We start from the raw sequence: 27,450 nt of genomic DNA, 5'->3' as shown, positions 1-27,450 counted from the left end.
GCATGACGACGCAAGGCCACCGTCGTGGAGATTGCCCCAAAAAGTCAGCGGTGTCCAGCCCACACCGAATGGCGAACTTCGCGGCATCCTTCCCCTTTGCAACAGCTTGGGAAAGTACAGCACGAACCTCCTCCGGGCATTGGTACAGAGTTTGCACCACCGTGTCCCACACAGCATGAGAGTAGCGGCCCAAGAGGCATGCAGTGTTGAATGACCGCAGCCCCAAGCTGGTAGAAGAAAACAACTTCTTGCCAAACTGCTCCAGCTTTTTCGATTCCTTATCCGGTGGAGCGGTAGGGAATGCATTTTGGGAAGTGGAGGCCTGAATGACCAGGCTCTCTGGGGTCGGATAATTTGTTAAAAAGGCAGGGTCACCCGTTGCCGGGCGATGACGCCTGGCCATGTTTTTATCCGCAGGAACCCCTGTGGCTGGTCTAGACCAGATGCCCATCAAAACATCCGTCAAGGCCTCATTAAACTGAAGCAGAGGTTCCATAGAACTTGCCGCCGGCTGAAGCACTTCAGTAAGGATTTTCATCTTGAGAGTAACAGTAGGCAGATCAAGGTCCCTACAGTATATGTGGCACCTTCCTCCATGACAGCGGGAGGAGACACAAACCCAGGCTCAGAGGAGAGGTCAAGGCCACCTGCATCCTCTGATTCCTCCGACCACATGTTCGGACTCGCACTGCCATGCAAGAGGGTCCTCCGACCCCTCCCAGTCATCCCCCTCCTCCACAGCCCAAGGCACAGGCTGAAGCAGTGGGGGAGGCACAGGGGAAAACAAATGCTCCAACGGCGACTGTAACGGCGCCGGCTGGCGCTGATCCGGCTCCATGTCCCAATTAGGGTCCCAAGCCGGAACAAAATTGACCGGAATCTCGGACAAGAATGGAGGTGGGACGAACGGGACACATTGCAGCGCTGGGAACGGAGTCGCAGGTGCCGCTGGAGATGCCGGCGGAGGACCTTGCGGCACCGGGGCCAGAGCCACCGGTAAGCAAGGGTCCTCAGTAGGGACCGCGGGGCAGAAGGCACACCAGAGGGAGCCCTAGGCCTGAAAAGGTGGTCCATGGAGGCAAGGAACTCTTGCACCTGGGCCGGACCCGCTGACGGACCCGGACAAGGTGGGTAGGCCGCGGGACTCTTAGGCTCCAACGGAGGCATGTGGGAAGGACCCCTGGCCCCCTCGTCCGGAGACCGACAGGGGGGACGTCAGAGAGCGTAAATGCTTCTTTGACTTTTTCTTGTGACATCTCTTACCCGATTCCGAGGGTGAAGACTTTGACCCCGAGGAGCAACGATGATGGCTCCGCGGTCGGTCCCTTGAGCGACCCCTGGATCTCGTACGGCGCAGAGACGACTGCCGGGCCTCCAGTAGCTTTTGGGACCGCTCCCGCAAAGCCTTTGGAGCCATGGCCAGACAGTATGAAAATGACCGGAAGTCATGGTCACGCTCCAGGCCCCAGGCATCCCTACACGGTACCAGGAGTCAAGACTCAAGAAGTAGAGACAAAAGTCACAAAAAAAGTTAGTCAAAAAGTGACTAAGTTACGTGCTCCAACCGGATCTGCGCTTGCTGGCACGGAAAAGGAAAGAAATAAGGCATAGATATATATCAGACAAGGCAATCGACTTGTTAGATCCAATAAGCATTTTTATTCACTCATGATGGCTCATTAGAATTTATATCTCTATTGTCTCTCTTACAGGAGACTTCAACATGGGCCTGCAAAAGGGTCACTTTCCTGGGACAATCATTTGTGAACACACTCAATAATTATCTCTTTCACATTCGTGAAGGCAAGCATTGAATTTAAAGAACTCTGGCTAATACACAAAGGCATTATATATTCTGCTCAATCTTGGCCTAAAGGACGGGCTCTACTTGAACTTCTATAGCAATATTTCTAGATGAGACCAAATAAGAGATTGAAACTAGAGAAGTACAGCAATTCTTAATTACTGGCCCAGGGACAGTGACCATTGAGCATGCACATTGTTAACTGACTGAGGTCAGATGGTGTACCCTTAGGTCTACAGTTCCGCAAGAAGAACAGAAAGAAAGGTCTCCCTCCACAAGGAGGCATTGTAGATGTGACCAGAGTCCACTGTATGAGACAAATCTTGTTATGGGGAAGAACCAAACTGAGTCAATTGCCATTCGATCGCTACTTGTTGCAGTTCATATGTCTAAAACTGTTTTTGAACTCTTGTATTCAAATTCTAGCATTTTGGAGCACCAGACCTTTCTCTTCCATTTGCTGCAAGAGATATTTCAAGGACCAACTAAACAAGGCTGTGTGCAGTAGACAATGTTAGTAAACGTGTAAAAGCAGTGGCGGGACAAGATGTCAATCAGACACCAATATCACACTAACTAGGCGTTCCATGAAAATGCAATTACTGGTGCATGAAGGACAAACCAAAGATATGAAAAGAAGTGTGACCCAAAGGAAAATAAACTTTGCAGATTTGAACAAACTGGAGAGTTTTGTTGAAAGGTCAATGTTTTCAAAATTTCACATTACGTCAAATATTTCAGTCCACTTTGATCTATGAGAATAAAACAGATAACATGCATAGGGAGATGTCAAAGAGTAGGGGCAGGGGTAACAAAGGATGGGTTGGATGTGCCTTGCTGTTCAAACCTGCACACTAAAACCAGTAAACACCGGCTTAGCACCATCTAATAACAGCTGATTTTGAAAATTCCTAATGTAAGTGCACTTTGGTCACAAGTTGCAGGCAATTTCCACTCAAAACTTAAAAGTGATCATATTCTGAAAATGAAAGCTTGCCATTCATCCACCTTAAAAAAACCTTTCTAGATATAAACGTTCTCTTCATTGTGACTCCTTAGGCTTTTAGATACCACAAATTTGGGAACAAAAATGAAGTCAAACATTTATTAATCATTTTTCCATTCAGTACTTATGCAATTTATAATAAAATAAAAGGCATAACATTGGAATGTTTTTCAGCATATGGACTGTCAGATTACAAACAAATTAACCTGTAAAAATAAAGTAAAAGGAACAGCTGATCAATTATGAGCAGTTATAGCTTAAACAATACCTCTTCTAATGCATACCATTAAGGTAATAGAGTTCGAATAGCTCTGTAGGTAAATGCACACAATCTTTAGATTAGCCTGTGGAATATTGAGGGCACAGAAACATCAATATCTGCATAAGCATGCCCGCCCAGTTGAGTTTAGAAACAAGTCAGCCAGTCACAAATCGCCCATGGGTAATTCACATGTTCACTTTGGAATATAGTACATCTTTCATGGAAGTGGATGTGTCGAGGTATCTACAAACCTTGCTTATTGATTATTTTCTGAATGTGCTCGTCTAAGTATTCTTTCCGCTTTAATAGTGCATCTGACCACCGCTCCCTTACAGTGTTTAAATCTTCCTCCTGGTGAGGGTGTGGAACACAGGAAAAGAGGTTAGTAAAATTCACTGTAAGACAAAGAAGAAGAAAATTTGTTTTTTCACAAGAAACACCCAGCAGATCGTGTAATTGACAGCAATGCCATTCAACAGTTCTGTGTGTCTGGTTAATTAAGTTACCTTTAGGAATAATATGAGACAGAGTTTTGCTCACTGTGCCCCCAAGTCACAAATCTCTTGCATTTGTGTTTTTCATTTTTTCCCCTCAACAAAACAGAAAATAGGGGAGCATCAAAATTTGCAACATAGAATAGACAACTACAATGGATTCTGGTCACAGAGAGGTGTTTGTCCAGATAAAATGACAACCAAGAACTGTTGAAAGGCACATAGCACCAGATGACATAATACAGTGATTCTCCCTGATACCGTCTCTCAGTTAGACTCAAAGCCCAGCCACCAACCCCCTCCACCCTGTAACAATTAAGAGAATTAGCAGCAGTGGCCAGTTCAATATTCCATGCCATTAGAAACCCACATGCAATCATGCTTTCTGGCAGTGCCACCTGTGAGAATGTTTTAATTATGGGCATTGATTCGAATCGGCAAGAAGCACGCAACAGCCCGCATGAAGTTAGTTAATTAATTCATTGGACAGACACTATAAGAATGAGGGGAGCACATCCAGCGCTAGCGACTGCCCTGGCCCTATTTTCGAAAAAAACAGGAAAAATCTATGATTATTAAAAAAAAATATTCTACAAAGGTTACACTTAACATAAGAACAGAAAAAATTACTTTCAGGGTTACTCTTCTACTTTGAGTTTCTCTCCTTCCTACAGTGCAGTTGGCAATTCCCTGTGCAGCGGGTAGGATTGAAAAAATGTCCTCGAAAAGAACGCTATCACTTTAACAGAACTCTGGAGCGCTTCTAGTGCGGGAATCAGTCGCGAGCATGTGATCCATTCCTTAAATGTGAGTCACCATTCACTACACACAGTGTCTACATGATTTTTTTCTGACTTATAAGATTGTAGCACAGCATAAGCTGTTTGAAGAGACAGTGAAGTGGGCACAGTTAAGGAGAGATAGGGAGATGCGGAATCACAATGAGTGTGCTTTCTTATTACTGTCCCCTCCTTACAAACTGGTTGGGAAACAGACTTGGGATCTACAAAAATGCCAACGGGTGGATGACAGCGCATGGCCAGCCAGGCTTCAAATAAAAAAACGTTGCACAGAATGTACCGAATTAAAGCTGCATCTGGCCTAGAAGGCATATGAGCAAGTTGTGTTTGCAGAAAGCATACAGACTAACTACAGATTTCTGCATTTCAAATGTTTATGATAGGGGCATGCCTTTAAAAAGCCACTGTTCCTGACTTTTTGTCTGGTGGAACAAGCATTTTATCTCTCAGGATCCTGAATTCCTTTAATGATGCAAAAAGTGTAAATGTTATGGAAATAAAATGATAAAGGTGGCATTAGCCACTTTATTGGCTGCAATAAGACCACCATTTGTGACAAACAGATGCTCAGTAAATCTGATGAGTTTTGTTCTTTCCAGAAAAAAGCTAAGACCTTGTGAGATAAATATAATGTCCAAGGGCGCTTCAGCCAAACAAGACCGGGTAGACAATTTCTAGATGTAATTGACATTTAATTAAAACCTTCATAATAAAAAAGAACCATTTGAATGGCAACCATGCTCTTGTGACAGGTGATATAAAGCCTTTCGGAAGAGAGCCCGAAGTTTGTTGCTTTGTCTGCCAGAAGTGATAACTATTAAAAATGATGTCTTCTTTGTCACCAAATTATGCCACACCAAGCCATGGTTTTAAAGGGTTTATGAACATGGTATGGCCAAACCGAGGGGAACGAACCGTTAATATTCAAGTCAAGAAGGTGTAGGCAGATTGTGCCTCTTAAAGACAGGAAAGGCATCATGGGGGAGTTCTTTATGAAAAATGGCTCCTCCTCTAGAAAGGGTATCAGAGAATATACTCATGGGTGGTGGCAGATTGGAGAGGAGGTAGGGTTTTCGCAAGAGCAAAAAGAAAAAAACTACTTTTGTCCATCTCCATGTTCTGTAAATACGGATTGGTGTCACTACAACGCAGGCTATTACAACGCCTGCTGTTACAACGCGATTTTTACATCGCATACCACTACAACGCATAGTGCTTTTAGGCACTGGATAGTGAATTATTTAATTTACTATTCCAACTCCAGTCCCCGTGGATAGTAGGGAAGGTGTTGGATAGTAAATTAAATATATTCCCTATCCTAGAGCGCCCCCCAGCGCAATGCGTTGTAATGGTTTGCGTTGTAATGGTTGCGATGTAATGGTAGTGCGTTGTAATAAATGCGTTGTAAGTGATGTTCCCCGTAAATACATACCTTCAAAACTGGTTACACTGAAGTGGAAGTTCCCAAACTTTTACCAACCATTCAATTAAACTGATGTGGGGGAAGCTCATGTTTACACTTTGAGGATATTTCTAAAGCATTCACAGAGAGCATCAAACGATTGTCAGTATATATGTATGTATGTATGTAGTGTATTTGTAAAGCACAGAAATCGCCCCCAAAGGGGTATTTCCGCGATGTCGAAGAGCGAGAGACAGACAGGCACGAGCCACCACAACTTAAGCTTTAAACAATTCCGTCTTCAGGAGTTTCCTGAAGCGAGTGAGCCTCGTGCATTGCGCAAGTTCTCTGGTAAGGTGTTCCAGTATTTTGGGGCCAGATAGGCAACCGTTTTGCCTCCTGATCGGATTTTCCTAAAATGCACCACCACTAGCAGCCCCTTACCTTCCCAAAGGAGACGGCGGTTCAGACAGTAAATTATAACCTTGTTTGCCAGATAGCTTGGGCTCGCACCATAAAGAGCTTTATGAGCTAGGCAGCAGAGCTTAAATTGTATTCTCTGACACATAGGGAGATTTCAACAGTGCCCCGGGGAAGTGCACAGTGGTTTCTTGAGGGCTAGTCGTGCGGCCACATTTTGGACAATCTGCTAAGCAGAGATTCGTTCACGGCTGCCAATAGAGCATTGCAATAGTCCAGGCGACCAATAATTAGAGCCTGAATTAGGGTTCTGCGTACAGAAAGGGGCAGCCATAAGAACACCTATGCAGGAGACTCAGGGTATGGTAGTTGGTCCCTACAGTGGTCAAAATTAGTTTTTTCATAGATAGCTGAGCATCCAGTTGGACCCCTACATTTTTGGCCACCATGGTGGGAGAGGGAGCAGGGCCCAGCACTGCCTGCCACCGCTCAGGGGTCCAGGTTGTTTGTGCAGCGACAAACAGCAAGATTTCTGTTTTTGTCGCGTTAGCTGTAGGAAATGCTCCGTCATCTACTCTGATATGGCTAGCATGCTGATCAACTAGCTCCTTGTCTTTATCAAAAGACAGGAGTAGTTGCGTGTCGTCCGCATAAGAGAACTGCGTAAAGCAGTGCTCCCGCATGACGTTAGCAAGGGGGGGGGCCACATAGATGTTAAACAAAGTCGGCTCAAACAGGAGCCCTGGGGCACCCCCCTGTTCAGCTTCAGGGTTTGTGATCGGAAAGGGCCCAGATTGATGGTCTGCGCAAGTTGGTCTAAGAAGCTTACAAGCCAGTTCAGAGCTTGTCCCTGCAGACCGGCCTCTCAGTCACAGTATCAGCTTCTGATGAGACTGTGTCAAAAGCTGCTGTCAGATCCAACAAGACCAACAGCACAGCTTTATTATCATGCAAGGCTAGTTTGATATAATCAGTGACTCCGATGAGTGTGGTCTCTGTGCAGTGATTAGGTCTGAACCCAGACTGCGAGGGATCAAGAATACCATTGTCCTCGAGGTGGTTCATTAATTGGGAATTAACAGGACTTTCTGCCATTTTGCTCTAGAGCTGAAGGAGCGAGATGGGATGACAAATGGAAAGGACTTCGGCCGGCACCTGCTCTTTCTTCTTAATCGGAAGTACTTAGGCGGTTTTCCAGTCAAGAGGCAGACTACCCTCACTAAAAGAGGTGTTCACGATCTCAGCAATAGGGGTGGCTAAGAGAGGGGCGAGGAGAGCATGTTTATGGGCAGGCATACCATTCAGAGGGGATCCGGATTTTGCCAATCTTAGCATGGTTTCCACCTGCAAGACCTGAATAGGATTACAATGATTCAGGACTTTACCTAAAGATTCTGGTTGTACAGATTCAGAAATGGAAGACAAAACCGGATTAGTGTTTTGTGAAAATTGATTGTAAATTGATTTTATCATCAAAGTACACAGCTAATTTATCACAAAGTTCCAGCGAGGAGGAAATCTGCTGGGTGCAGGCAGAGGGATTGTTAAAGGAGTTCAGAATTTTATAAAGCTCCTTTGATGAGTTTCCTGCCCGATTAAGTTTAGTGATCAGGTGATCTTTACATGCCTTTTTTTAATTCTTATGGTAGATGGAGAGGGACAATTTAAATTTAAGTCTTTCACTTTCCAACTTGGATTTGCGCCAGGATTTTTCTAAGCGTTTACAACAGGATGTTTCCCTGCGTAAGTCAGCAGTGTACCAATCTTCACTTTTTTTTTAGCGTTACTGACCTAATGTGTCACAGGAGCCAGTCTATCACATCGCACACGAGTTTCATAATGACATCCATATGTTCATTAAAAACTGGAGGGAAGTATATTTTACTACAGGACTCATACGTGACTGTGTGCCATCGTCTTTGTCGACTGTTCAGGGAGCGGCCCGCCAAGTGATGCCTAGGGGGGCCGTTCAACTGAAAAAGAATCATAGAATGGTCTGACCATATCAATGGACAGTATAAACAGACAGTGGTCCGAGACCTATTATTTTGAAAGTGGAAAAATCACAATTAAATGAATCAGAGGGCGTATGTTATTTTAACCGCCCAGGATCAATTGATGAAGAGAGATAGAGAATAGGCAACAGCGACAAACTCAAAAATGTATGCACAATATTTTAATCTATTGTCAGGACACACAAATTGCAATATTACAATCAATTGTCAAAGCAGAATTCATAATGTTAAATACTTTTTTACTTTTTTATGCATTGTCCCGTATTCAGAGCGTGCAGTAGAACAAAAAAAGGGGTGTCAAAGGCAAGTGAGTGTGATAGAGTGAACGGAAAAGAGTCACACAGATTTAAGAAATAATATTCCAAGCAATTCACAAGAAACACCAGCCAAGAAAGGCCGGTACCGTATAACCTGGCCACTTCAATTAATCAGCATAAATTCCTTAATTTTTACTAGACAACAGATGGCAAAATATGTCTGCACTATATCCACAGGGGTGAAACAGTTAGTGGTCCAGGCTGGTTAAATGAAATGTCGACGTTTCGACTCGACTAGCGGCCATACGGTCGTTTTACTCCTGGGCCATGCGAGTCTTCTTCAGGACAGGTGGGGACGGGACAAAAGGGATCCCTTTTGGTGACCCCTACTAGGAGATAATGGTCATGGTTCCCACTCCACATATATACTCAGTCCTTAAGTGTCCGGGAAAGTTGTCCAAATGGTCTCTGTGTTCTGATGATTTCCTATCCAATGGGTGAACATGTGGCACTACATGTCTAAATTACTGGTCCCAATCCTAAGTATTGGGTATTCTTAAAATCAGGCACCTCCTGAAGAGTCAATCAATAACCCTTGAAAAACAATGTCTCAGATCGAGGGGTCGGAGGGTAGTTTGCCAAATCAGGGCCTCCGAAAGGGCAGGGCCCCGGATAGTGGGGTCGATTAAACGTGTGTTGATTAGGGCCTCGCAGTGAGGTCTACGAGCGTCTGAGGAGGAAGCGCGTCTCTCCACGGTCTCGACGGCAATGCCCAATCCTAAGTATTGGGTATTCTTAAAATCAGGCAATGCCGTCGAGACCGTGGAGAGACGCGCTTCCTCCTCAGACGCTCGTAGACCTCACTGCGAGGCCCTAATCAACACACGTTTAATCGACCCCACTATCCGGGGCCCTGCCCTTTCGGAGGCCCTGATTTGGCAAACTACCCTCCGACCCCTCGATCTGAGACATTGTTTTTCAAGGGTTATTGATTGACTCTTCAGGAGGTGCCTGATTTTAAGAATACCCAATACTTAGGATTGGGACCAGTAATTTAGACATGTAGTGCCACATGTTCACCCATTGGATAGGAAATCATCAGAACACAGAGACCATTTGGACAACTTTCCCGGACACTTAAGGACTGAGTATATATGTGGAGTGGGAACCATGACCATTATCTCCTAGTAGGGGTCACCAAAAGGGATCCCTTTTGTCCCGTCCCCACCTGTCCTGAAGAAGACTCGCATGGCCCAGGAGTAAAACGACCGTATGGCCGCTAGTCGAGTCGAAACGTCGACATTTCATTTAACCAGCCTGGACCACTAACTGTTTCACCCCTGTGGATATAGTGCAGACATATTTTGCCATCTGTTGTCTAGTAAAAATTAAGGAATTTATGCTGATTAATTGAAGTGGCCAGGTTATACGGTACCGGCCTTTCTTGGCTGGTGTTTCTTGTGAATTGCTTGGAATATTATTTCTTAAATCTGTGTGACTCTTTTCCGTTCACTCTATCACACTCACTTGCCTTTGACACCCCTTTTTTTGTTCTACTGCACGCTCTGAATACGGGACAATGCACAAAAAAGTAAAAAAGTATTTAACATTATGAATTCTGCTTTGACAATTGATTGTAATATTGCAATTTGTGTGTCCTGACAATAGATTAAAATATTGTGCATACATTTTTGAGTTTGTCGCTGTTGCCTATTCTCTATCTCTCTTCATCAATTGATCCTGGGCGGTTAAAATAACATACGCCCTCTGATTCATTTAATTGTGATTTTTCCACTTTCAAAATAATAGGTCTCGGACCACTGTCTGTTTATACTGATACGTTACCCAGGTCCAGTACCGTTTAGGGTTACCCCATTTCTTTAATGGAATATCAATGGACAGGCAGGCTCAGCAACAATATGGGAAGAGATAGTAAATATGATGTCCAGAGTGTGGCCAGCTGAATGTGTGGGTCCAGAATTAACCTTACCTAGGCCTAGAGTGGCCATGTCGGCTAAGAAACTCGCTACCTCAGGACTCTCCTTCTCTTCACTATAGACGTTAAAATCTCCAAGTAACAAGAAGTGTTTGGACGTAATAGTATGAGGGGCAATCTTCTCCAATAGTTTTAGATTGAAATCTTGTAGTGTCCCTGGGGGCGATAGATACCATTTCCTGAGGTGTCAGCTCAATTTTAAATTACACATTTCCATTGTGTTGTCTAAAATGGAGTAATTCACTGTGACTTTCAGTGCCTTCCTATAGATTATGGTGACACCCCCACCCGTCCTCCCTACTCTGTCCATATGTAGTTTAATTTTTAATGGAAGACATATGCGTCAGCTGCTTTTATGCTTGACTAGGGAAAGCAGAACTTTCTCCATGGGTCGTAGTGTTTAGGGTGCAGGAGATAAGAAATTCCAAAGAAGAGAAGACACTATAACATTTCCTGCATTCTCATGCTCCCTGGATTGCCACCTTCTCTTCTCGGTCTGGAATGAGCTATTATTCTAAGATTATTTTCAAATGGACATATTTTACCAGAATTTAATTTAATAGGATGTAATGTAGTTCCTGGCCTAACTTTGTACCATTGTAGGTTTTAAATGTCTGTTTCCAATTTAAAAAAAAAACAAAGCAGGTGGTGACTGATCAATGTTGAGCTGATAATGGAGGAGATTTGAGATCTGAAAAGTAGCAGTACTTCTTAAGTGATGACAGCTCCTAGGATCAGGTTAAACTGGAGAGGACGAAAATGTCAATGGCTATAAGTAGAACAGTCAGGATACATTTAAAAAAAAAATTCCATTGGCATCAGTACAGAGCAACGTCAAGTACTGATTTTCTCCCCCCATTTGTCAGAAGCTTTTTATTTTTATACCTAGGAGCTCCAGAAGGAACTGCAAGTTGAGATTTTAAAGCCTTACTGCCTAAATCCTTTAGGAGAGATTTGAACATCTTTAGAGCCCGTCAAGGTGTATTTTACATAATCAGTCCATTGTACACCAGACTAATCAGGTACAACAGAGTACAGTAATGGCAGTGGGACATTTGAGGGAAATTAAACAACCTCTGCAGGCATTTGGTAAAGACTCCATGTGCATCTTTGGAGAATGTGGTATAGGGAGCCTGATCAACTTTAGGATGCGGCACGTCAAAACAAGATGGCCTAGTACTGATATACATTGATGACTACCATACCATGCATGGTACTGAACTCTCTTGCTGAAGCTCAAGAGCTTAAGTCTAAGAACACAGTTGAGGGTCTCTCTTAGTACTGACCCTCAAAGAAATATAGATTTGAAGTGGTTCAACAGGGACATTGATTGAATTCCAGCAGATAAAACATGAGAACTTACTAAATTGTGGTTCCCCAAGCACATGACGCGAGTCCTGTGAAGGTCAATCCCAGAAAACTACTTTCAGAAAAAAATGCACTATTTGAAATGAAATGCATGGTAGAGGAAGGCAGAATAATAACAAATGCCCCTTCATGGAAGAAGAAGGCGGCACCATCCAAAAAGGAAAATCACTGCACTGCAATAGATACAACTGCATCTGTCCTGGAAGGGGGAAATAAGACCAGTATATGACAGTTGGTGAGGCATGTTTAGAAAGGAAACATGCACACTGAGAGACACTTGCACTTGGAGGGCTCCAAAATTCCTTTAAGTGAAAGCGTTTTTACAAAAGCTCTTCTCTGTTCTAGTCTGTGGCACATATTGGAGGGTAAAAAACAATAGCCATTCAATTGTGCGATAATCATTCAAAGTGATAATGTAGGCACCCTTTTATCAAAACTTTCTGTAACTTTTCAGGAAGCCGATCATCAGGATGAACCTTGCACACAACTGTACACATTGAACAAGAAAATGTCCGGAGACATGCACCGTCGTACATATACAAGCAGTGAAGCCCAGAACTCCAAGCTACTGCCATCAAGACGCAAACACAAAACACTATTTGCTATGCGTTTTAGTGATCATTTCCATTGATAGGTCTCAGCACTGAGGTTATGAATTATGGTTACGCATGTAGATGAACAGCAATACATTCTGGAGTCAACTCAATAGATCTCCCGAAAGCAGACAATACACACTCATTGCAGTCGGTAGATTAACGTACAAGGTATCCAGGCTGGAAATGCACTTCAAAAAGCCTTTCAAATGAGTTTGCCAGGAGAATTCCACTACTATGGTATAAATCTCTGTGATACCCTCGGTGTGTACAATTACTGGTAGCTGAATTTCAGAAGCCTTTTCAATGTGGCCATGGCAGTAGTCGTAAAGTGGATAGGTGGACCAAAATAATGGAGGACTTTGGATATCTCGGACAAGCTCAAATATGCCTCACCACTGACTTTATAAGTTGGCAGACCAATGCTGGCCATGATCTCTTATTTATTCACAGGAATATGCAGCTACATAAACTATATAAACTATATTTCTATCCACAGGGTGTACTTATTTGCGGTATTTAACTGTACCTAATCATTATGTTAGAAGATATCCAAAAGTGGCCAATTAACTCAAACAAAAATCCTTACAACCAAGTATAACCTTAGTGTCACACACTTTGTAAAAATCTGATAACGGGTCCATGTTATTTTGCTACAACTCAGCAAACAAGTTGTCATGGTGTGTGATAGGCGTTATGGTTATTATAGAAATGCTTATGATCAACAGGTAACAGTAGTATGGAAATCTGAGTTATATTGTCAGAAGCTTCGGCACTAGAGTCTGACTGATATTTTGAAGTAAATCACCAAAGTAAATGAAAGAAGAGTGACTGGGGAACATGTTTCTGGGGTATGTGAGTTAATCAGGTTAACTGCTTGCTTTAAAAGCCAAACGTTCTTGCTTCGATGCCCTGGAGCACTTTCTACGTGCTGACCCTTAGCAGAGATGTGCCCCATGCCACATGATTGACAGCAGCAGCAATACTACCTGATAACTATCCATATCATCATCACCACCACCATCATCATCTCTCTGGTAGGAAAAAATAAATCTTGTGAACACAAAATACATTCACCTTTGTTGAAGACTGGTGAGAACAGAACACAATAAAGCAAGATAAAGTATATGCCAAATTATATCAACTAAATCAACAATTCAAGAAAATACTAAAAAACATAAAGATGTTAATTCTAAATGCTTATTTATTATTGCAGTCTAAGGCACATGCTGCCATTTATTGTAGAACGGATCCGTTTGACACAAAAAGGCAACTTGCCTGTGATTGATAAGATACCATTACAGTGTCACCAAGACACCTGTTGCTAAATGTTGGAAGAATAAATAAGCATTTTCTGGATGGATTTTTTACCCTTGCCCTTTTGGCCACTATTAGAGTCAATTTGTTCCTAGCTTTGCTCCCTTGATCATCTTAATCTGTTTGGCGTGGCACTGGAAATAATGAAGGGGAAAGTCACTAGATAACGGGAAGGAGGGCAGTCTGGAAGAAATACATGAACCCATTTGTTTGCAACTCAAAACTGTAACCTAAAACTACAAATTGTTCGAATAAGAAGCATCCTTGTATTTGAGAAGCTCAGCAGTGGACCACATGCACAGTGTTAATGATCATTAAAGCTGGGTTGCTTTAATCAAATGTGGCCATAATGCGCTCCTTCCTAATGGCAAAGTTGTAAGGCAAGACTGCAGCAACACCTTGAGATACCTAGACAGGAGCACGCGGGCAATAGTGCTACTTTTTCTCCGTATTACTCCAAAGAAAATTGAGTCTAGCTGTTCCTGGCAGGTTTATGAAAATTATAATGGTTTCATACATAAAGAAGTCTTAAGCCATTATTTTGGCACCCATTCATAAAATCAAAACGCCAAACAATGCTGGGTGTGTTTTCCCAAAAATTTAAAAGGGAATGCAACTGTATTAAGCTGTATAAAGAAACTATAAATTATGCCATCTCTCCTCAAGTGGATAAAAATTCATCAGCCGTGCCTCTGCGACTAACCAATGGTTTAGCTTCTGTAATGCAGGAAAGGACATAATTTCCTGCCATTTTGTTTCATTTTAATTATGTATTATCTTTTGTACTGATTTTAATTAAGTGTGCAATAAAAATAAATAATTATTTTTATTAAACCAGCTCATGACGTCATTCAAATAGGTCGTGAATATACATACAAATTGGGTTAAGGTTAACAATAGCGTTATTACATGGTAGAGTCGGGGGAGTACAATTACATTCAAACTCTCAGAAAGTCTCTTCTGCTGTACTTCTCCTTGGGCATGAAGTGGACTGTATCCCTTTCACAGTTTACCCTGGAGGCTCAAAGGGTTTCATGCTAGGAGACTCATATTCCCCTATATTTTTAGTAAGGAGACCATATCTTTTCCCACTTCGCGAAGCAACCTCTGCTTTTAGATATTATTTCTTCCACTTGGTGCAATAAATTTTGATTTGAAATAAAGTATAAATTAAAAATATTGCTAGCCTCAAGTAAGTATCAACTTCTTCCAATGGATACTTTTCATCCACAGGTTCTCCCTCTTTGCAACATTTAAAAGGCACCACAAGCCCAGTTGGATAAGTGAACTTTTCCCTTTTCAAATAAGTTGAAAAAGGTCTGAGACCTGCAGAACTCTCTATGTTCTACACCGATCTGTGATTCGTACAGTAGTGCTTTGCAAAATATGGAGGCCCTTCTTTGCTACTTTTCAAGTCTGAACCAATACTTCCCAAAGGAGAGCAGTGGTGACTATAAAAACATTGCTGCAATGATCAGTTAAGAGTTTTTGAGGGCTCGCACCTCACATCTAGAGCAGCAGACACTTTTAGCTGCTCCATCCTCTCAAAGAAAGACGGTTGGATCCAACCTTATGAAGAACTTTCTGTTGACTTACAGGCTAAAAGTCTTTCTGAAGAAAAAACAATGTAAATGCGCTTCTACCTTCAATGCATGGAAGAGAAAATAATACTTTATTTCAAAGACTCATTCAACTGAAGGTAACAAGAAGGCTTACATTTACAAATACTTACCTCTCAAAGTCATTAAATAGGCAGGGCAAGGCAGCACCCTCATTATATTTAATTCAAATATTCAAACAAACAGCTGCTCTATCGCAGAATTAGTATTACATGTGTGAATAATACAAATTGGATCGTAAACAAGTTCTTCTAATAGTTCAATGCAGTTCTATTTGGTATGCATGCAGTCCTTCACATCCATCGTCACCATGACATCCTTTTCTGTTTTGATGTAGGATGGAAGTGGAGATGCATATTGAGCCAAAATAAATACATGTTTTTTTCCAGTGAGATCAGATTCCAGAAATAATGTGTCTGAATGGACAAACTGTGAAAAATGTGATCCTTTTTGGTAGCATATAAACTAGTACTCTTGGTTAAAATATGCAAGGGCCTATAACTCATCATCTTGTATTGAACCTGTCTTAACCAAATTGATCAACTGAAAAAGAAAATTTACCAAGACCTTTGTATTTAAACTTGTTTTTTTGAGACATGAAACATCATTAAGGCTGCCTAATAAAAGATTTGCAGTCAGCATGGTCATAAATGCAGCGCTGCCACCTTGATTGGCTGACAGAATGGTTTTCCGAGTCCGGAGTTATACTTGTTTCAATGCCAGATTTATTTCAGTTGTGGAATTAATGGTCTATTTATTGTTTTTAGAGTAGTCAATGTCTACAAAAACCTGCTTCTAGTAAACCCATGGAAGTTGTTTTCCACAACAGGTAACTGCCTAACGATTTTCTTTGCCCATCAAATGAGTTATAATAATAAAGTGTAGATACCATTGAATCTCAGAACTTTGTTAGGTTTTATTCTTTTGGCCTCAAACACATGCTGGGTGCATTAAGGTATCCTTTAAGAGCAATTACATTTTCGTATTTAACGAGGAAAGGATCGAAACCAGTTTGACTGATTCTGCAACGTTTGCATTTTTTTGGGTCTGTGTTTGGGAAGTTTAGAATAAACTACATTACTGCAGTTTAGCTATTCCATTGCTAAATAGCTAGCCAATTCCACACAATGGGTGGATTGAAGTAAAGGAAAGATCTTCTGGAGCAAGGTCAGCTGAGGCCCATGACCACAGCATTTATTTCTAAGCAAACACACTGTTGGTTGTAGGTGATGGTTGTCCCAGACTTTAAAATGAAATGGCCTTCAGGTCTGTTCTACTGAACATAAGGATTCCGTTCTTTGGTCCACTCAAGCAAAGAAAACTTTCTTTCAATCAGTAGTAGATGTGGTTAAGACAGTGAGTGATTTTGTTTCAACAAACTTGTTCAATCAAATGTGCTTCTGGATCGACCCTACATTGGAAATTGTACCCCATGCTGATTTAAGACATGGGGCAAGGATCACCTGAATAAATTGACCAGCAATGGCAAGAGTGCTGAATCTTGTGGTACGTACTACAACACTTTTGAATATGATGCAGTCACAGATCAAATCTGTACGCGTTATAATTGAGAAAAAAAGCCCATATCCAAAAAAGAGCTCTGCCCATTGATCCACGTCCCTTCCTGGAGCTTATTCAGTAGTACTTTATGATCAATTGTGTAATATGCTACTGAAATATTGTAAATGATGGCTGATCTTGGTTCACTGAGGTGAGGCTTTCCACTATGACATTGGCCTATTCAGTTTTCCGGCCTCTTATATGTCTAAAACCTGGATGATGGACTATAGAAGAGTGTTTTGTTCCACATAGTTGTATAGTTATTATTTGACTTATTGTTCAGTTTTTGTGGCGAAAAGGCAATTTAGGGACTGGAAAGTAATTAACTAGGATGCTTCTTTAATAACTTTGAGACAGAAACTTCTAGGATCAATAAATTAAGCACAAATTAAGTGCTGTGGGAAGATGTGATCAGCTGTGTCCTGCAGACGGCAGTGCATATCTCAAGCTTAAAGCTTTGGTCTTGAGTGCTAGACTCACATGCCCCCTGCTCCCAATGACTGAACACCACGAGTAGCACCAGTAGAGTATGAGTGTTAAAAAACTAGTACAATGTTTATGCATTGAAGCAGACGCTCTTTAATAGCCCTACGCAATGAACTCAACTAACACAAGTGTCTGAGATACTGGACCAAATTAACAATCTTCACCACTTGCTAGAATCCCAGAGGAGAGATATAATACAGATCCTTCTCGCATTGTCCACAGAGACGTAAACCCACACTGCACGAGAATAATGGCCAATTATGAACATCCTTATGTTGATGATGTGCTTTTTTTCAATGCTCAACCCTGCAACTAACAGAATATCCCTAATATAAAACGTATTGGCTCTGATCTTACAGCACTACTTTCTGGCAATTGCTACCTCTGAGACCGTCAACAATATATTGAACGTACAAGATATCTTTGCAGTAGGGTCTCAAAAAACCCAGGGAAAAACACTGTAGTCTAGACTCAACCCGCACATGGAGACCAATATCCCTTACAATTGTATCACCAGAAACCAACATAAGTGCTGATGCACTAATCAATGCAGAGAGAGGTATGAAAAACCACCTGCACTTTGCACCAGGTGGCATAAAAACAAATCCAAATCAATGCAAATGTCTCAAATATGAAAATGTGTCCATTTAGACTAATAATATATTCATGCAATCATCTGTCTGATATAAGCAAAATTTTAATTTAGAGACGGAGGTCAAATCGCTCGTTTTGCCGAATCGGCGCTTGCTTTGAGTAAAAAAACTATTAGTTGTGTTAAGTATGCACACATGCAATTGTTGGGCCTTTTTACACATCTCATATATGAAGCAATTATACCAAGTAAGGATTTTAATCATGGATGTATTAAAGCTCTTTCAGCATTAACATATCAGCCAAAGCTAGGTGAATTTTGAGTAAAACAACAACAAGTATAAACTAAATTCTCTGGACGTTATCTTCTGCACCCATAGGTTCGATTTGCAATGAAATGGTTATAAGTAAGGGATCACCCCCTACTTTGGGGGCAGAACTGAAATAAAGCAAGGTACAGTATGAACATGTGTGACTTCACTTCTCTTGAAAATCTGACCTCTCGAATGGTGGCAGTGGCGCTTGCAGGTCATTACAATTGAAACATTTCTGATTTACCCCGGATATGAATAAAATGAAAATTTAAACTGAAAAAAACAAATAAGTTCCTTACGACTAACTGGCCAACTGCCAAAGGCTTTGATTTCAAATGCGATACGTCAGGCAGATTAAAGAAATTAGTAATGTAGAAAATCAGAGCAGTAGGAATATTTAGAAAAACTTGCATTTCACTGCAAGGTGAACACCATGTGATTGTGGTCATTTAATTTGTTTTGAAGTCAATGTGAAATAAGCAGTTCTCAGTTAGATGAGTTTTATAAAACAAAGATAACAAGCCAAGCTGTGCTGCTTGAGGGAACCAAAAATTCCAGATGTGCTTCAATATAGAGAAGAAGGGTGTGTTATACTACCTCCTGACTGAAGACATCATAGTAAAAGTTTTCTGAGGCCCAAATCTCAGGTATGACATGAAACTAGCATTTAAGATTGTACTCCATATATCCAACTATTATTATATTAAATAAAGGCAAAAAAACAGCCTGATAGAAAGATGGATATTACTCAGCTCTAGGGTCTGATAGCTTGCAAAACAAATTTCACAATAACGCAACATCTGGCCAATGCAAATATTCACTTAAGTAGGAGTGAAGGGAATAGTGTAGTCAAGTACCTTGCCTTATCTCTAAATTACACTCCTTCCAACTCCTCTACAAATGTATACATTTGTTTTACAGTTCACCACTTTTTGAACCGGCCAAAATAGTTTTTAAACACACAGACATCTGTGTAGAAGACTCATTAACTGACAGGGTGAACAGAGAATAGTTTTCAGCCGGAAGGCAAAAGATATGTACATAAGTAGGATTGTCAAGAAAATAAGCAAAGGCATGACTGAGATCAACTGCAGAAAGTTACAAGCCTACACAAAAGTGCAAGGAAATGCAAGTTTCCTCTACAGGCATTGGCAACTTACTGCTTGAAGATGTTTTAGACAAAATCAGACCCATCGCAAGGTGTATATGTTTAGAAGGACATCTGATGAAAGGATGGGTGGAGATCTCCATGAAATTCATCTACCCTAGTGTTTTGGGGTCATGGTACACTTTTAAAATTGTAAAATGTCCTTCATGTTTTTTTAAGAATTTACCCCAAAAGGAGTATTTTGGAAAATGAGTAAATGGTTCTCTTGAAGCAGAATGCCCCATAAACATTGAATCAAACTACAGAGATGTCTATAATGTAATTGACCTCCTCTCGCAACTGAGTTCTTTGGAAATTAGTGCAAATAGTGCCTTCTGCAGCCTGATGATCCATCTTTAACTATCATACCAGGAGATCTCAAAATAGTATAATCAAATCACGTGCTATATTGGAAATATCAAGAGTGTAAAAAACAAAAATATAAAACCAACCTTTCTCCTGCCATGCTTTAAGTATACTTGCATTTTTGTAGCGGAGTGTGGACGCTAAGTAGACTAAAATGTCGAGAGGTTTGAATGTCCACTCTACCCCCAAACAGGGATGTGTGTGAATTGAAACCCATGAAAATGTATGCAAAATAAGTGGCAAATGATGTGATTTAAGGCACACCAAACCTTTACCTTTGGTCATAATTGTGTGGTGTGTTTAAACGAAAATTAAGTTAGTAATATTGGTGAAAATTAATAAAATGGAAATATATAATTTTACACAGGGATTCAAGTGTTCTCAGCACAGAATTGTTGCAAAAATGACACAAAAACAAGGTCTGCAGGGCTAAAGTTTGAAAACATTATTTTGAGATGTCACTATGGTGAGGGGAGTAGCTGGGCACTACTATGGGTATGACTGAAAATTCATGGCTTCAGGCTGACAGACTGCCTAGGTGACATGTACTTCTGGCCTTCAACACATCAGGACCAACATCTCTTAGCTATCCTCTGACAATGTCCAACCGTTTTTCCTGCCTAGCCCCTCTTTTTAAATCTGTGCTTGCTCCTCCCAGTATGTAAGGATCTGAGATATATACACGTGCCCCAAATTGCATGGAAAATGAGAGCTCTCTCTTTGCATTCTGCTGCAGGGCTAACATTCACTCATCTCTTTCATTCTACATCATTACATATCTGCATTCATGAAGTAATTAATTAAAAAGCAAGTGGAACAAGCTTCAAGTAGTGCTGGGGCACACTTTCAGAAGGAAAAGGTAGCAGGTTCAGTGGGACCAGGTAATCAAACACTTATACCATTAAGTTAGTCAGTGAGGTATTTACTCCCACATGGACCAAATTATTCAGGAGTGCCACACATAGAACAATATGTGAACTTACACCATGAAAAAAATTATGCCGGCATGTGTTTGTATGTCAAGTCAATTTTTTATTAACTACTGCAGTTTTAACTTCCATATGTAGGAATAATCATGTGTAGGTAACTGGTATGTATGAAGAATATGACTTACGCCTATTTTCTCAATCCAATGTAAGCATATTTTATGTATTTGCAAAAAGAAAGTTTACACCTGAAATTGTTTTTATCTCCTTTTTTTTTTTTACATTTTTATCTCCTTTTTAAGTTTCTGCTAGTGGGATACATTCTCTAGACATACGTCCAGAGTATGGGCCACAGAAGTAGTTATTGGGAATTTTGTGAACACTCACTAAGCTTTCACTAATTTCTAATGTTTGTCCACCCGATTTGCACAGATAAACGTGCTCCTAAATAAAATTGGAGTTCGGTAAAAAAAGATATGATGTTTCATTTACCACAAAGTCCCCTTATTTTGGTGGAGTTTTGGGGGGGAAGAAATGTCTTCAGATGTGTAAGCTACATGCACAACTTTATAATAGTGCAACACTTATGGCTTTGCTCCCTATAGTCATTTCACAAGGATAAATATAGAAGGGAAAAAGTGTGTAAGGAAATCTATTATTTATGTAGATTTCCATGCATACTCCTAGGGATTTTTGTCACTCCTCGAACATGAGGAAATCAATGCAATTTGGAGGAGGAAACCTAAAATGCATTTTTGTATGTCTGAGAAATGAGTTCAGTGTGTATAACGTATGTGCCCAAGTAAATTTTGGGCACATATCAGTTGCCTAGACTTGAAAACGTACCTTTATCTATTGCTTAATTAAACATGAGATAGTCATATATCATTAATTTCTTAATAGGAAATGTCATATGTAAGTAGGTTCAAGCTTCATTAGGGTGTACATTACATATACAGGGCCTATTACTGTGTTAACATGTTTAGAATCCCATTTAAAGATCATTCTGCTATTAGATAGCTTTACAAAGCATCTTTGATGATCCTTGCAGTAAGAAGGGAAAAGTTTGCTTTGCTAGAACTGTTTGTCAACAAAGCAGGCCAGATTGTGTTCGGATTACATTGCTTCTAAACACCAATTTTAACTACCTGCTTTGCCAGCTGTCTAGGGCTTTAAGGGAGGCCACCCATGAAAGGTCCCCCATAGCTATGGCGCTGGACAAAATGCACTACTAAATCACCCACTTTTTGTTGATACATTTCTACATGGGTTTCATGTACAAATGACCACACTAAAAATGTTTGCAATAGCTCAATTAAGAATTCTGATAGATCACATCCATTCCATTGCAACTGAGGACGGCTAATACCTGGTAACTATCCAAACCCCTTTGGAGTTTTGTGGACCTCGCATAAATGCAGCCAATGGACACCGAGAGAATGGCTTCCACCATGAGAGGTAGCGTTCCTGATTGTTGGACAGGTGTCACCGTCACTTGTACTCTACGAGAATGGCCCTGAAGGAGAAAAGAGTACAAAGTCAAACACAAAATAAGAGAGTGGCTGACCAATAAAAAAGGAAATAAAACTTCAACAAGGCTCAAGACAGTACCTGTCTAAGCTGAAAGACTCCTCCAGTGTTCACATCCTTTGCCTGATGGAGTTCCACAGCGGAATATTCCCCTAGTTCATTCAATTCTTGTATGCAAATCCACATTTCAATTCTGCGTGTAACCTCGCTCCACCTTGTAGAAAATTATTCATATATATCTAGTCAGATACAACGGTTTTTATGTGGCTTAACAGTAGAAGACTCATAAAGAGAGTCGTTAAGTAAAGGTGGAACACAATAACCATTAAAACCCAAAGCAGCTACCAATAAGCCCTTCATCAGAGTCAAGAGAGATGCTTGAGAAGGTTCAGAAAGTATCAATTTCAATAAATTACTGATATTTCAAGCTAAAGTTGAGCCTTAAGAAAATACACAACAATCCTTTTTGACCACTGAAATATATATATATATATTTTTAACAAGTTTTATTCAATTTTTCCGATTACAGTACAAGCAAGTAGAACATTTGAGTAATTATATCGGTGTAGCAGGATATCACTTATATACAGGGTAGTAAAAATAAATCTCATAAAATTCCTTCACAACTTGGCCATATGCCACTTCGGCATGCTCGTCATATTTGGGACCCGGCTTGCCAACCTACGTCACGATATAAGAACTCTTCACATCCTGCCACCATATCAAATTTACTTTTTTCCGAAGTCAAGAATTGCTAAGTAATACACATTTTTGCAAAACTCCCCTCCTTCCCTGCTGACGGCCGCTCCTGTGCTAGAAAATCGAAATCTGGGTGTAGCTCGAGCCTAGCTTCTGAGAGCCACACGTGGGGTGTCTAGCCTGATAAATGGATGAAGCTGTCTTAAATTGGGGGAGGACAAGGGGGAATCCGATTAGATGCCAAGCTCTGGAATTCGTGCAACTACCTTAGTAGATGCCCCCATCCTATGTAGGAGCGTAGTGACAATGTGCAAAAAACTTCTGCATAGTTTCATGGTGCAGGGGTGCTGGCTAACCTAAAAGTCTCCAGCAATTGGTTCCTTTCTTAGGCCTCTCTTCTCCCGTCGACAGATAGCTACACTCTCAGCCAGACCACATTTTTCTACTTCCTCCGTCCAGCTAAGTAGTGTTGGGGCTACAGGGGATTTCCACCTCCTAGAGCTACCTCGCTTGGCAAGTAGCAAAGTCAGATCTGCGAATTTAGCCTGTACGTGCACTCTTTACGCCTTCTATACAGCCCCAGTAGACATGTATCTGTTCTATGCCACCCAATGTCACCTACCACATCCTTTAAGATAGTAACACCACCCCAGTATCTCCCCAAGCTGGGGCAGGTCCATAGCATATGTAATAGATCAGCATTCTGTTCAGGACATCTAGGATAAATTGGTAGGATAGGAAGGAAAAATAATATGTAACCTATGTGGAGTCAGGTATGCCCTCCGCGTCACACCGTGTCCCTCGTATCTATTACTTTTAGGTACATTGTCCTCTAGGAACCTACATTCTACTAAGTACATTTTTCTGGGCAAACAAGAGTTGTGTGGGTACCCTATGCACTGTAAATATCTAACCTCTTGAATGAATCTCTACTGACTAAGGGACTACTTTGCCCAGTTATGTGACGCCAAGACGTTCATCCACCTAACGACAACACTGTGATTGTTCTTGAAGGCTCTTGTCCCCACATTCTCAAATGTTTGCCACCTTTCAACATGTAGCTCTTGATTAGCGTGTAAGGAAAGCATGCGCACTAATTTTGAACGCATGTGCAGTCATTATGCCTTCCACGCATGTGAAGACATACACACTACTATCCCTTGCATGCGCATTACCAGTAGTAATGACAACGGACACGGAATAGGGAACCGCCTGCACCGCCACACAGAGCCATATATCAACGCCCACCTCTCCTTTGCTTAACAACATATGGGCGGGTGCCAGGTCAGGTAGGTGCTGGGAGGCTAAATTTTTGCCAGAAAACTGTGAGTATATATTGCTCGACTTTGTCCACACTGTCATTAGGAAGTTAGTGCATCAGTGTTTTTACTGGCAATTGCGCTCACTCGTTCTTCTCCCCTCACCTTCAGCCCGTGACGATACGGGAATATCGGCACCCCAGCCCATGGAGTAATTCTCTACGTGACTTTAGGTGAGGATTGGTGGACATTTGTCCACGTTGCTTGTGTTTTTAATTCTATTTAACTGATTTCCACACAGTGGTGCCACCAGAGCATGTACGTTACTGCCCAGACAGGTTGGGATAGGATGCGTGTGTGTGCCACGGCCTTATTACCTCACTGCTGTGCACCACACCGCACCCGCCACTCTGGAGAGCGGCTACTCTGTCACACTCTGGTATTGGGTAACCATTCCATATCTAAATGCATTACCATGTGTATTTCAAATACAGCACGTTCTGGGAGTGGTGGCTCTCCAGAATACCCCCAGGTTCCCCTTCTTCTTGGCGCATCCGGCGGTTAGCTTAGCATGCAAGCTTGGACTGTCCTCACCCCCGGAGACCCATCCTTTGCTGAAGCCAGTTCCAATGTCATGTTTCTCACCACAAGCAGTAATTGTTTGTTGCTTTCTATGCAGACACACGTTATATATCTATGACTAATGAGCGATGTGTGTCCCTTTGTGTTCCTCCATTTCTCCTCCTTTTCTAGGTCTCTTCTAGGAGTCAATTAACTAATGAGTAGTAGCTTAGCTGTAGTTTTACACAATGCGAGTCCGCTCCTTTTACACGGGGGTCTAATATCCCCTTTTCACCTTCACACTGCACTTCACTATTTATTACTGGTCCTGAGGAAGCGCCAAGGATCGTTATGACCATCGAGGTGCGAAACATGTCGACCTGACCATTTTAGTTACCAAGGGCACATTACTGCCCAGAGACACACAACTTTTTGTTTTTTTTTAGTATGGCAAAGGGACTGATACAGTAAAAAAAAATTCCCCTCTGGTATCCTTTAGCCATTTTTATTATTACTCACACACACATTCACTGTGCACATAGGACCCACTCCATCAACACACCAGCATTCATCTAACGGCTGTTCTCTTAAAAGATCTCTGCTAAAGTGACCCTTTGGAGGACCCGTTGGGCATTGCAGCGCTGGCCCGACGAGGAGCAAATGCCCGATGATGAAGCATCACATCCTACAGGGTGTGTGAGGGCAACAAGAGACAACTTTGGTTGCAAAGTGGATTCTAGACCTTGTCCTATCCTCTTTCTGCTTTCACTTGTTTCTTTCTTCTCTGATTGGTTGAGGGTGACTCTCTAGCACCCACACCTATGGAACAGTGACCCCTTTTTTGGTTTGATATCATAACTTTGTCCCAGATCACCACACATCGTGTTATACCATTATTTAAGTTATTTGTCTCTTGCTCATATCACTAGGTCTGTTACTATCAATGACATTCAATTTCATGTGACTCAACTAAAAGGTGCTGGGCAAGTACTATTTATGATGGTTTTGTAGACAGCATGCAGCTTAAGAGCCAACATACAATCAGCAAATCCCATCTTTCAGGCCACGATTTAGCAATCAAATGGAAACAAGTGTCCATGTAGAACCTTATGACACTAGGGGAGGTAAAAGAGTCATTCCATATGGCAAATTTATCAGGAGATCAGAAGAAGCACATAGAAGGCACATACCGATCTCGTAGCGTTCTTGTTTTAGCTTGCAGGGCGTCAATCTCCCACACTGATCTGCCATTCCCAGCACACCGATGACCCCACACTTCAATTGCCAAAGCACCTTCAGAAATGAACTCCAGAAATTCCTCTGTAACATGTACCACATAGTCCTATATGAAATGGAAAAACATGCTAAAAAAAAATCAGCTGAAGATTTGCAGAGATCATCACATTCCCTCATAATTTTCTTAAACACTGTTACATTTTATCTAAGCCAAAAGATAGCCATTCACACCAAATGTAACGCAATGAATCATGTGGGTCACTGTCCGGTTCAGAGAGACAACAAAATTAATCAATGCAACGCCTCCCATGCCTTTACACCTTCCACTACCAAATAATACAACATTTTGCTATTTCTTATCCAGTTTCCAGGTAGCAGCTTCTTCTGTGTTGTCAACATACAAAGTGCTTCTCTAAAGTCATTAGAGTCTCACTTTTGGGTACATTTTGAATATACGCCAAGGCATAAACAAAGCTCGTGCCTATGTCACAACATTGTAGGTTAACATTCTGCACTGGCAGACAACACTAATCCTCTTAAAAGATGGATTCTAAAGTAAACAGTCTTACCGATTTACTTGATAACAAATGCAGAATGGCATTCTACCTTAAAGGCTTATTGTATGATGAGGACTTTTTAGGACTACTTTGTTCAACTTCTTTACCAAAGTCGGCACTTCATGAAGGAGAGCCCCTAAAACGTTAACAGGCAACTTGATTAGCCATCTAAAATGAACCCAAGAGCTTTCAGCTCTCTGCTTGCCACAAGGCATTTATGAATGTCAGAGCTTGCAGAATGTCACTGAAGCTGTTTATAGCTTAAGTACATTTCTTTTTCTTTTTAGAATTCTCATAACCAATATCTACAGGTGTCATGCAGCTCTTTTGTTTGACCTAAGTCACAGTCTTGGTACCCTCTTCTAGCTTCATCCCAGACTCTGTACCAGATTTACCATGGTAAGGATATGACCACTTAATTTGAATGATGAGAAACCGAGTTTTACCCAGGTATGTAACATACAATATAATGTACAATTTCAACCTATGCTTATTCTCCAAAAACAAACTGTATGTACACATTAGGGATCAGGAAAATAGTGGTGTTTCTTTTATTAATTTACATTTTGTATCTGTAATTATTTGTTATGTAAATGCACACTTTCTAACATACAGCTGAAAAAAGGACTGACTGGTGCACTTTGTCATCAATTCTATACTAACTATGTACTATCCATTTTGGTGTGGGCAAGGTGCACTGATAAGGATGCAAAGTGCGTTGAGAAGCCGTCTGTAGATGTCCAAAAAGTTTGCGTTGAGAGTAAAGAAAACTACTTTGCATTACCATGCAACATCACTTTCAGTGAGTCACAAACATCTACAAACCCATTTGGAAAAATCCATATTGTATACATGTGAATGGACC

The 27,450-nt window shown here is 41.3% G+C and overlaps 1 protein-coding gene across 1 annotated transcript in view; it reads right to left on the bottom strand.

Moving 5' to 3' along the window:
* The window catches only part of KIF13A (kinesin family member 13A), a 762,232-nt gene that overhangs the window by 204,015 nt on the left and 530,767 nt on the right, over positions 1 to 27,450 (bottom strand). The window contains exons 23-27 of the mRNA XM_086965110.1: positions 25,983 to 26,134; positions 22,355 to 22,487; positions 22,113 to 22,259; positions 13,407 to 13,451; positions 3,324 to 3,423 (exon numbers count right to left, since the gene is read on the bottom strand). Of these exons, the coding sequence (XP_086821236.1) occupies positions 3,324 to 3,423; positions 13,407 to 13,451; positions 22,113 to 22,259; positions 22,355 to 22,487; positions 25,983 to 26,134 (577 nt within the window). The remainder of the gene's footprint in view (positions 1 to 3,323; positions 3,424 to 13,406; positions 13,452 to 22,112; positions 22,260 to 22,354; positions 22,488 to 25,982; positions 26,135 to 27,450) is intronic.

This window comes from Lissotriton vulgaris, chromosome 4_1 (assembly GCF_964263255.1).
Source record: "Lissotriton vulgaris chromosome 4_1, aLisVul1.2, whole genome shotgun sequence".
Taxonomy (NCBI): domain Eukaryota; kingdom Metazoa; phylum Chordata; class Amphibia; order Caudata; family Salamandridae; genus Lissotriton; species Lissotriton vulgaris.
This window is presented reverse-complemented; position numbering and strand designations above follow the sequence as displayed.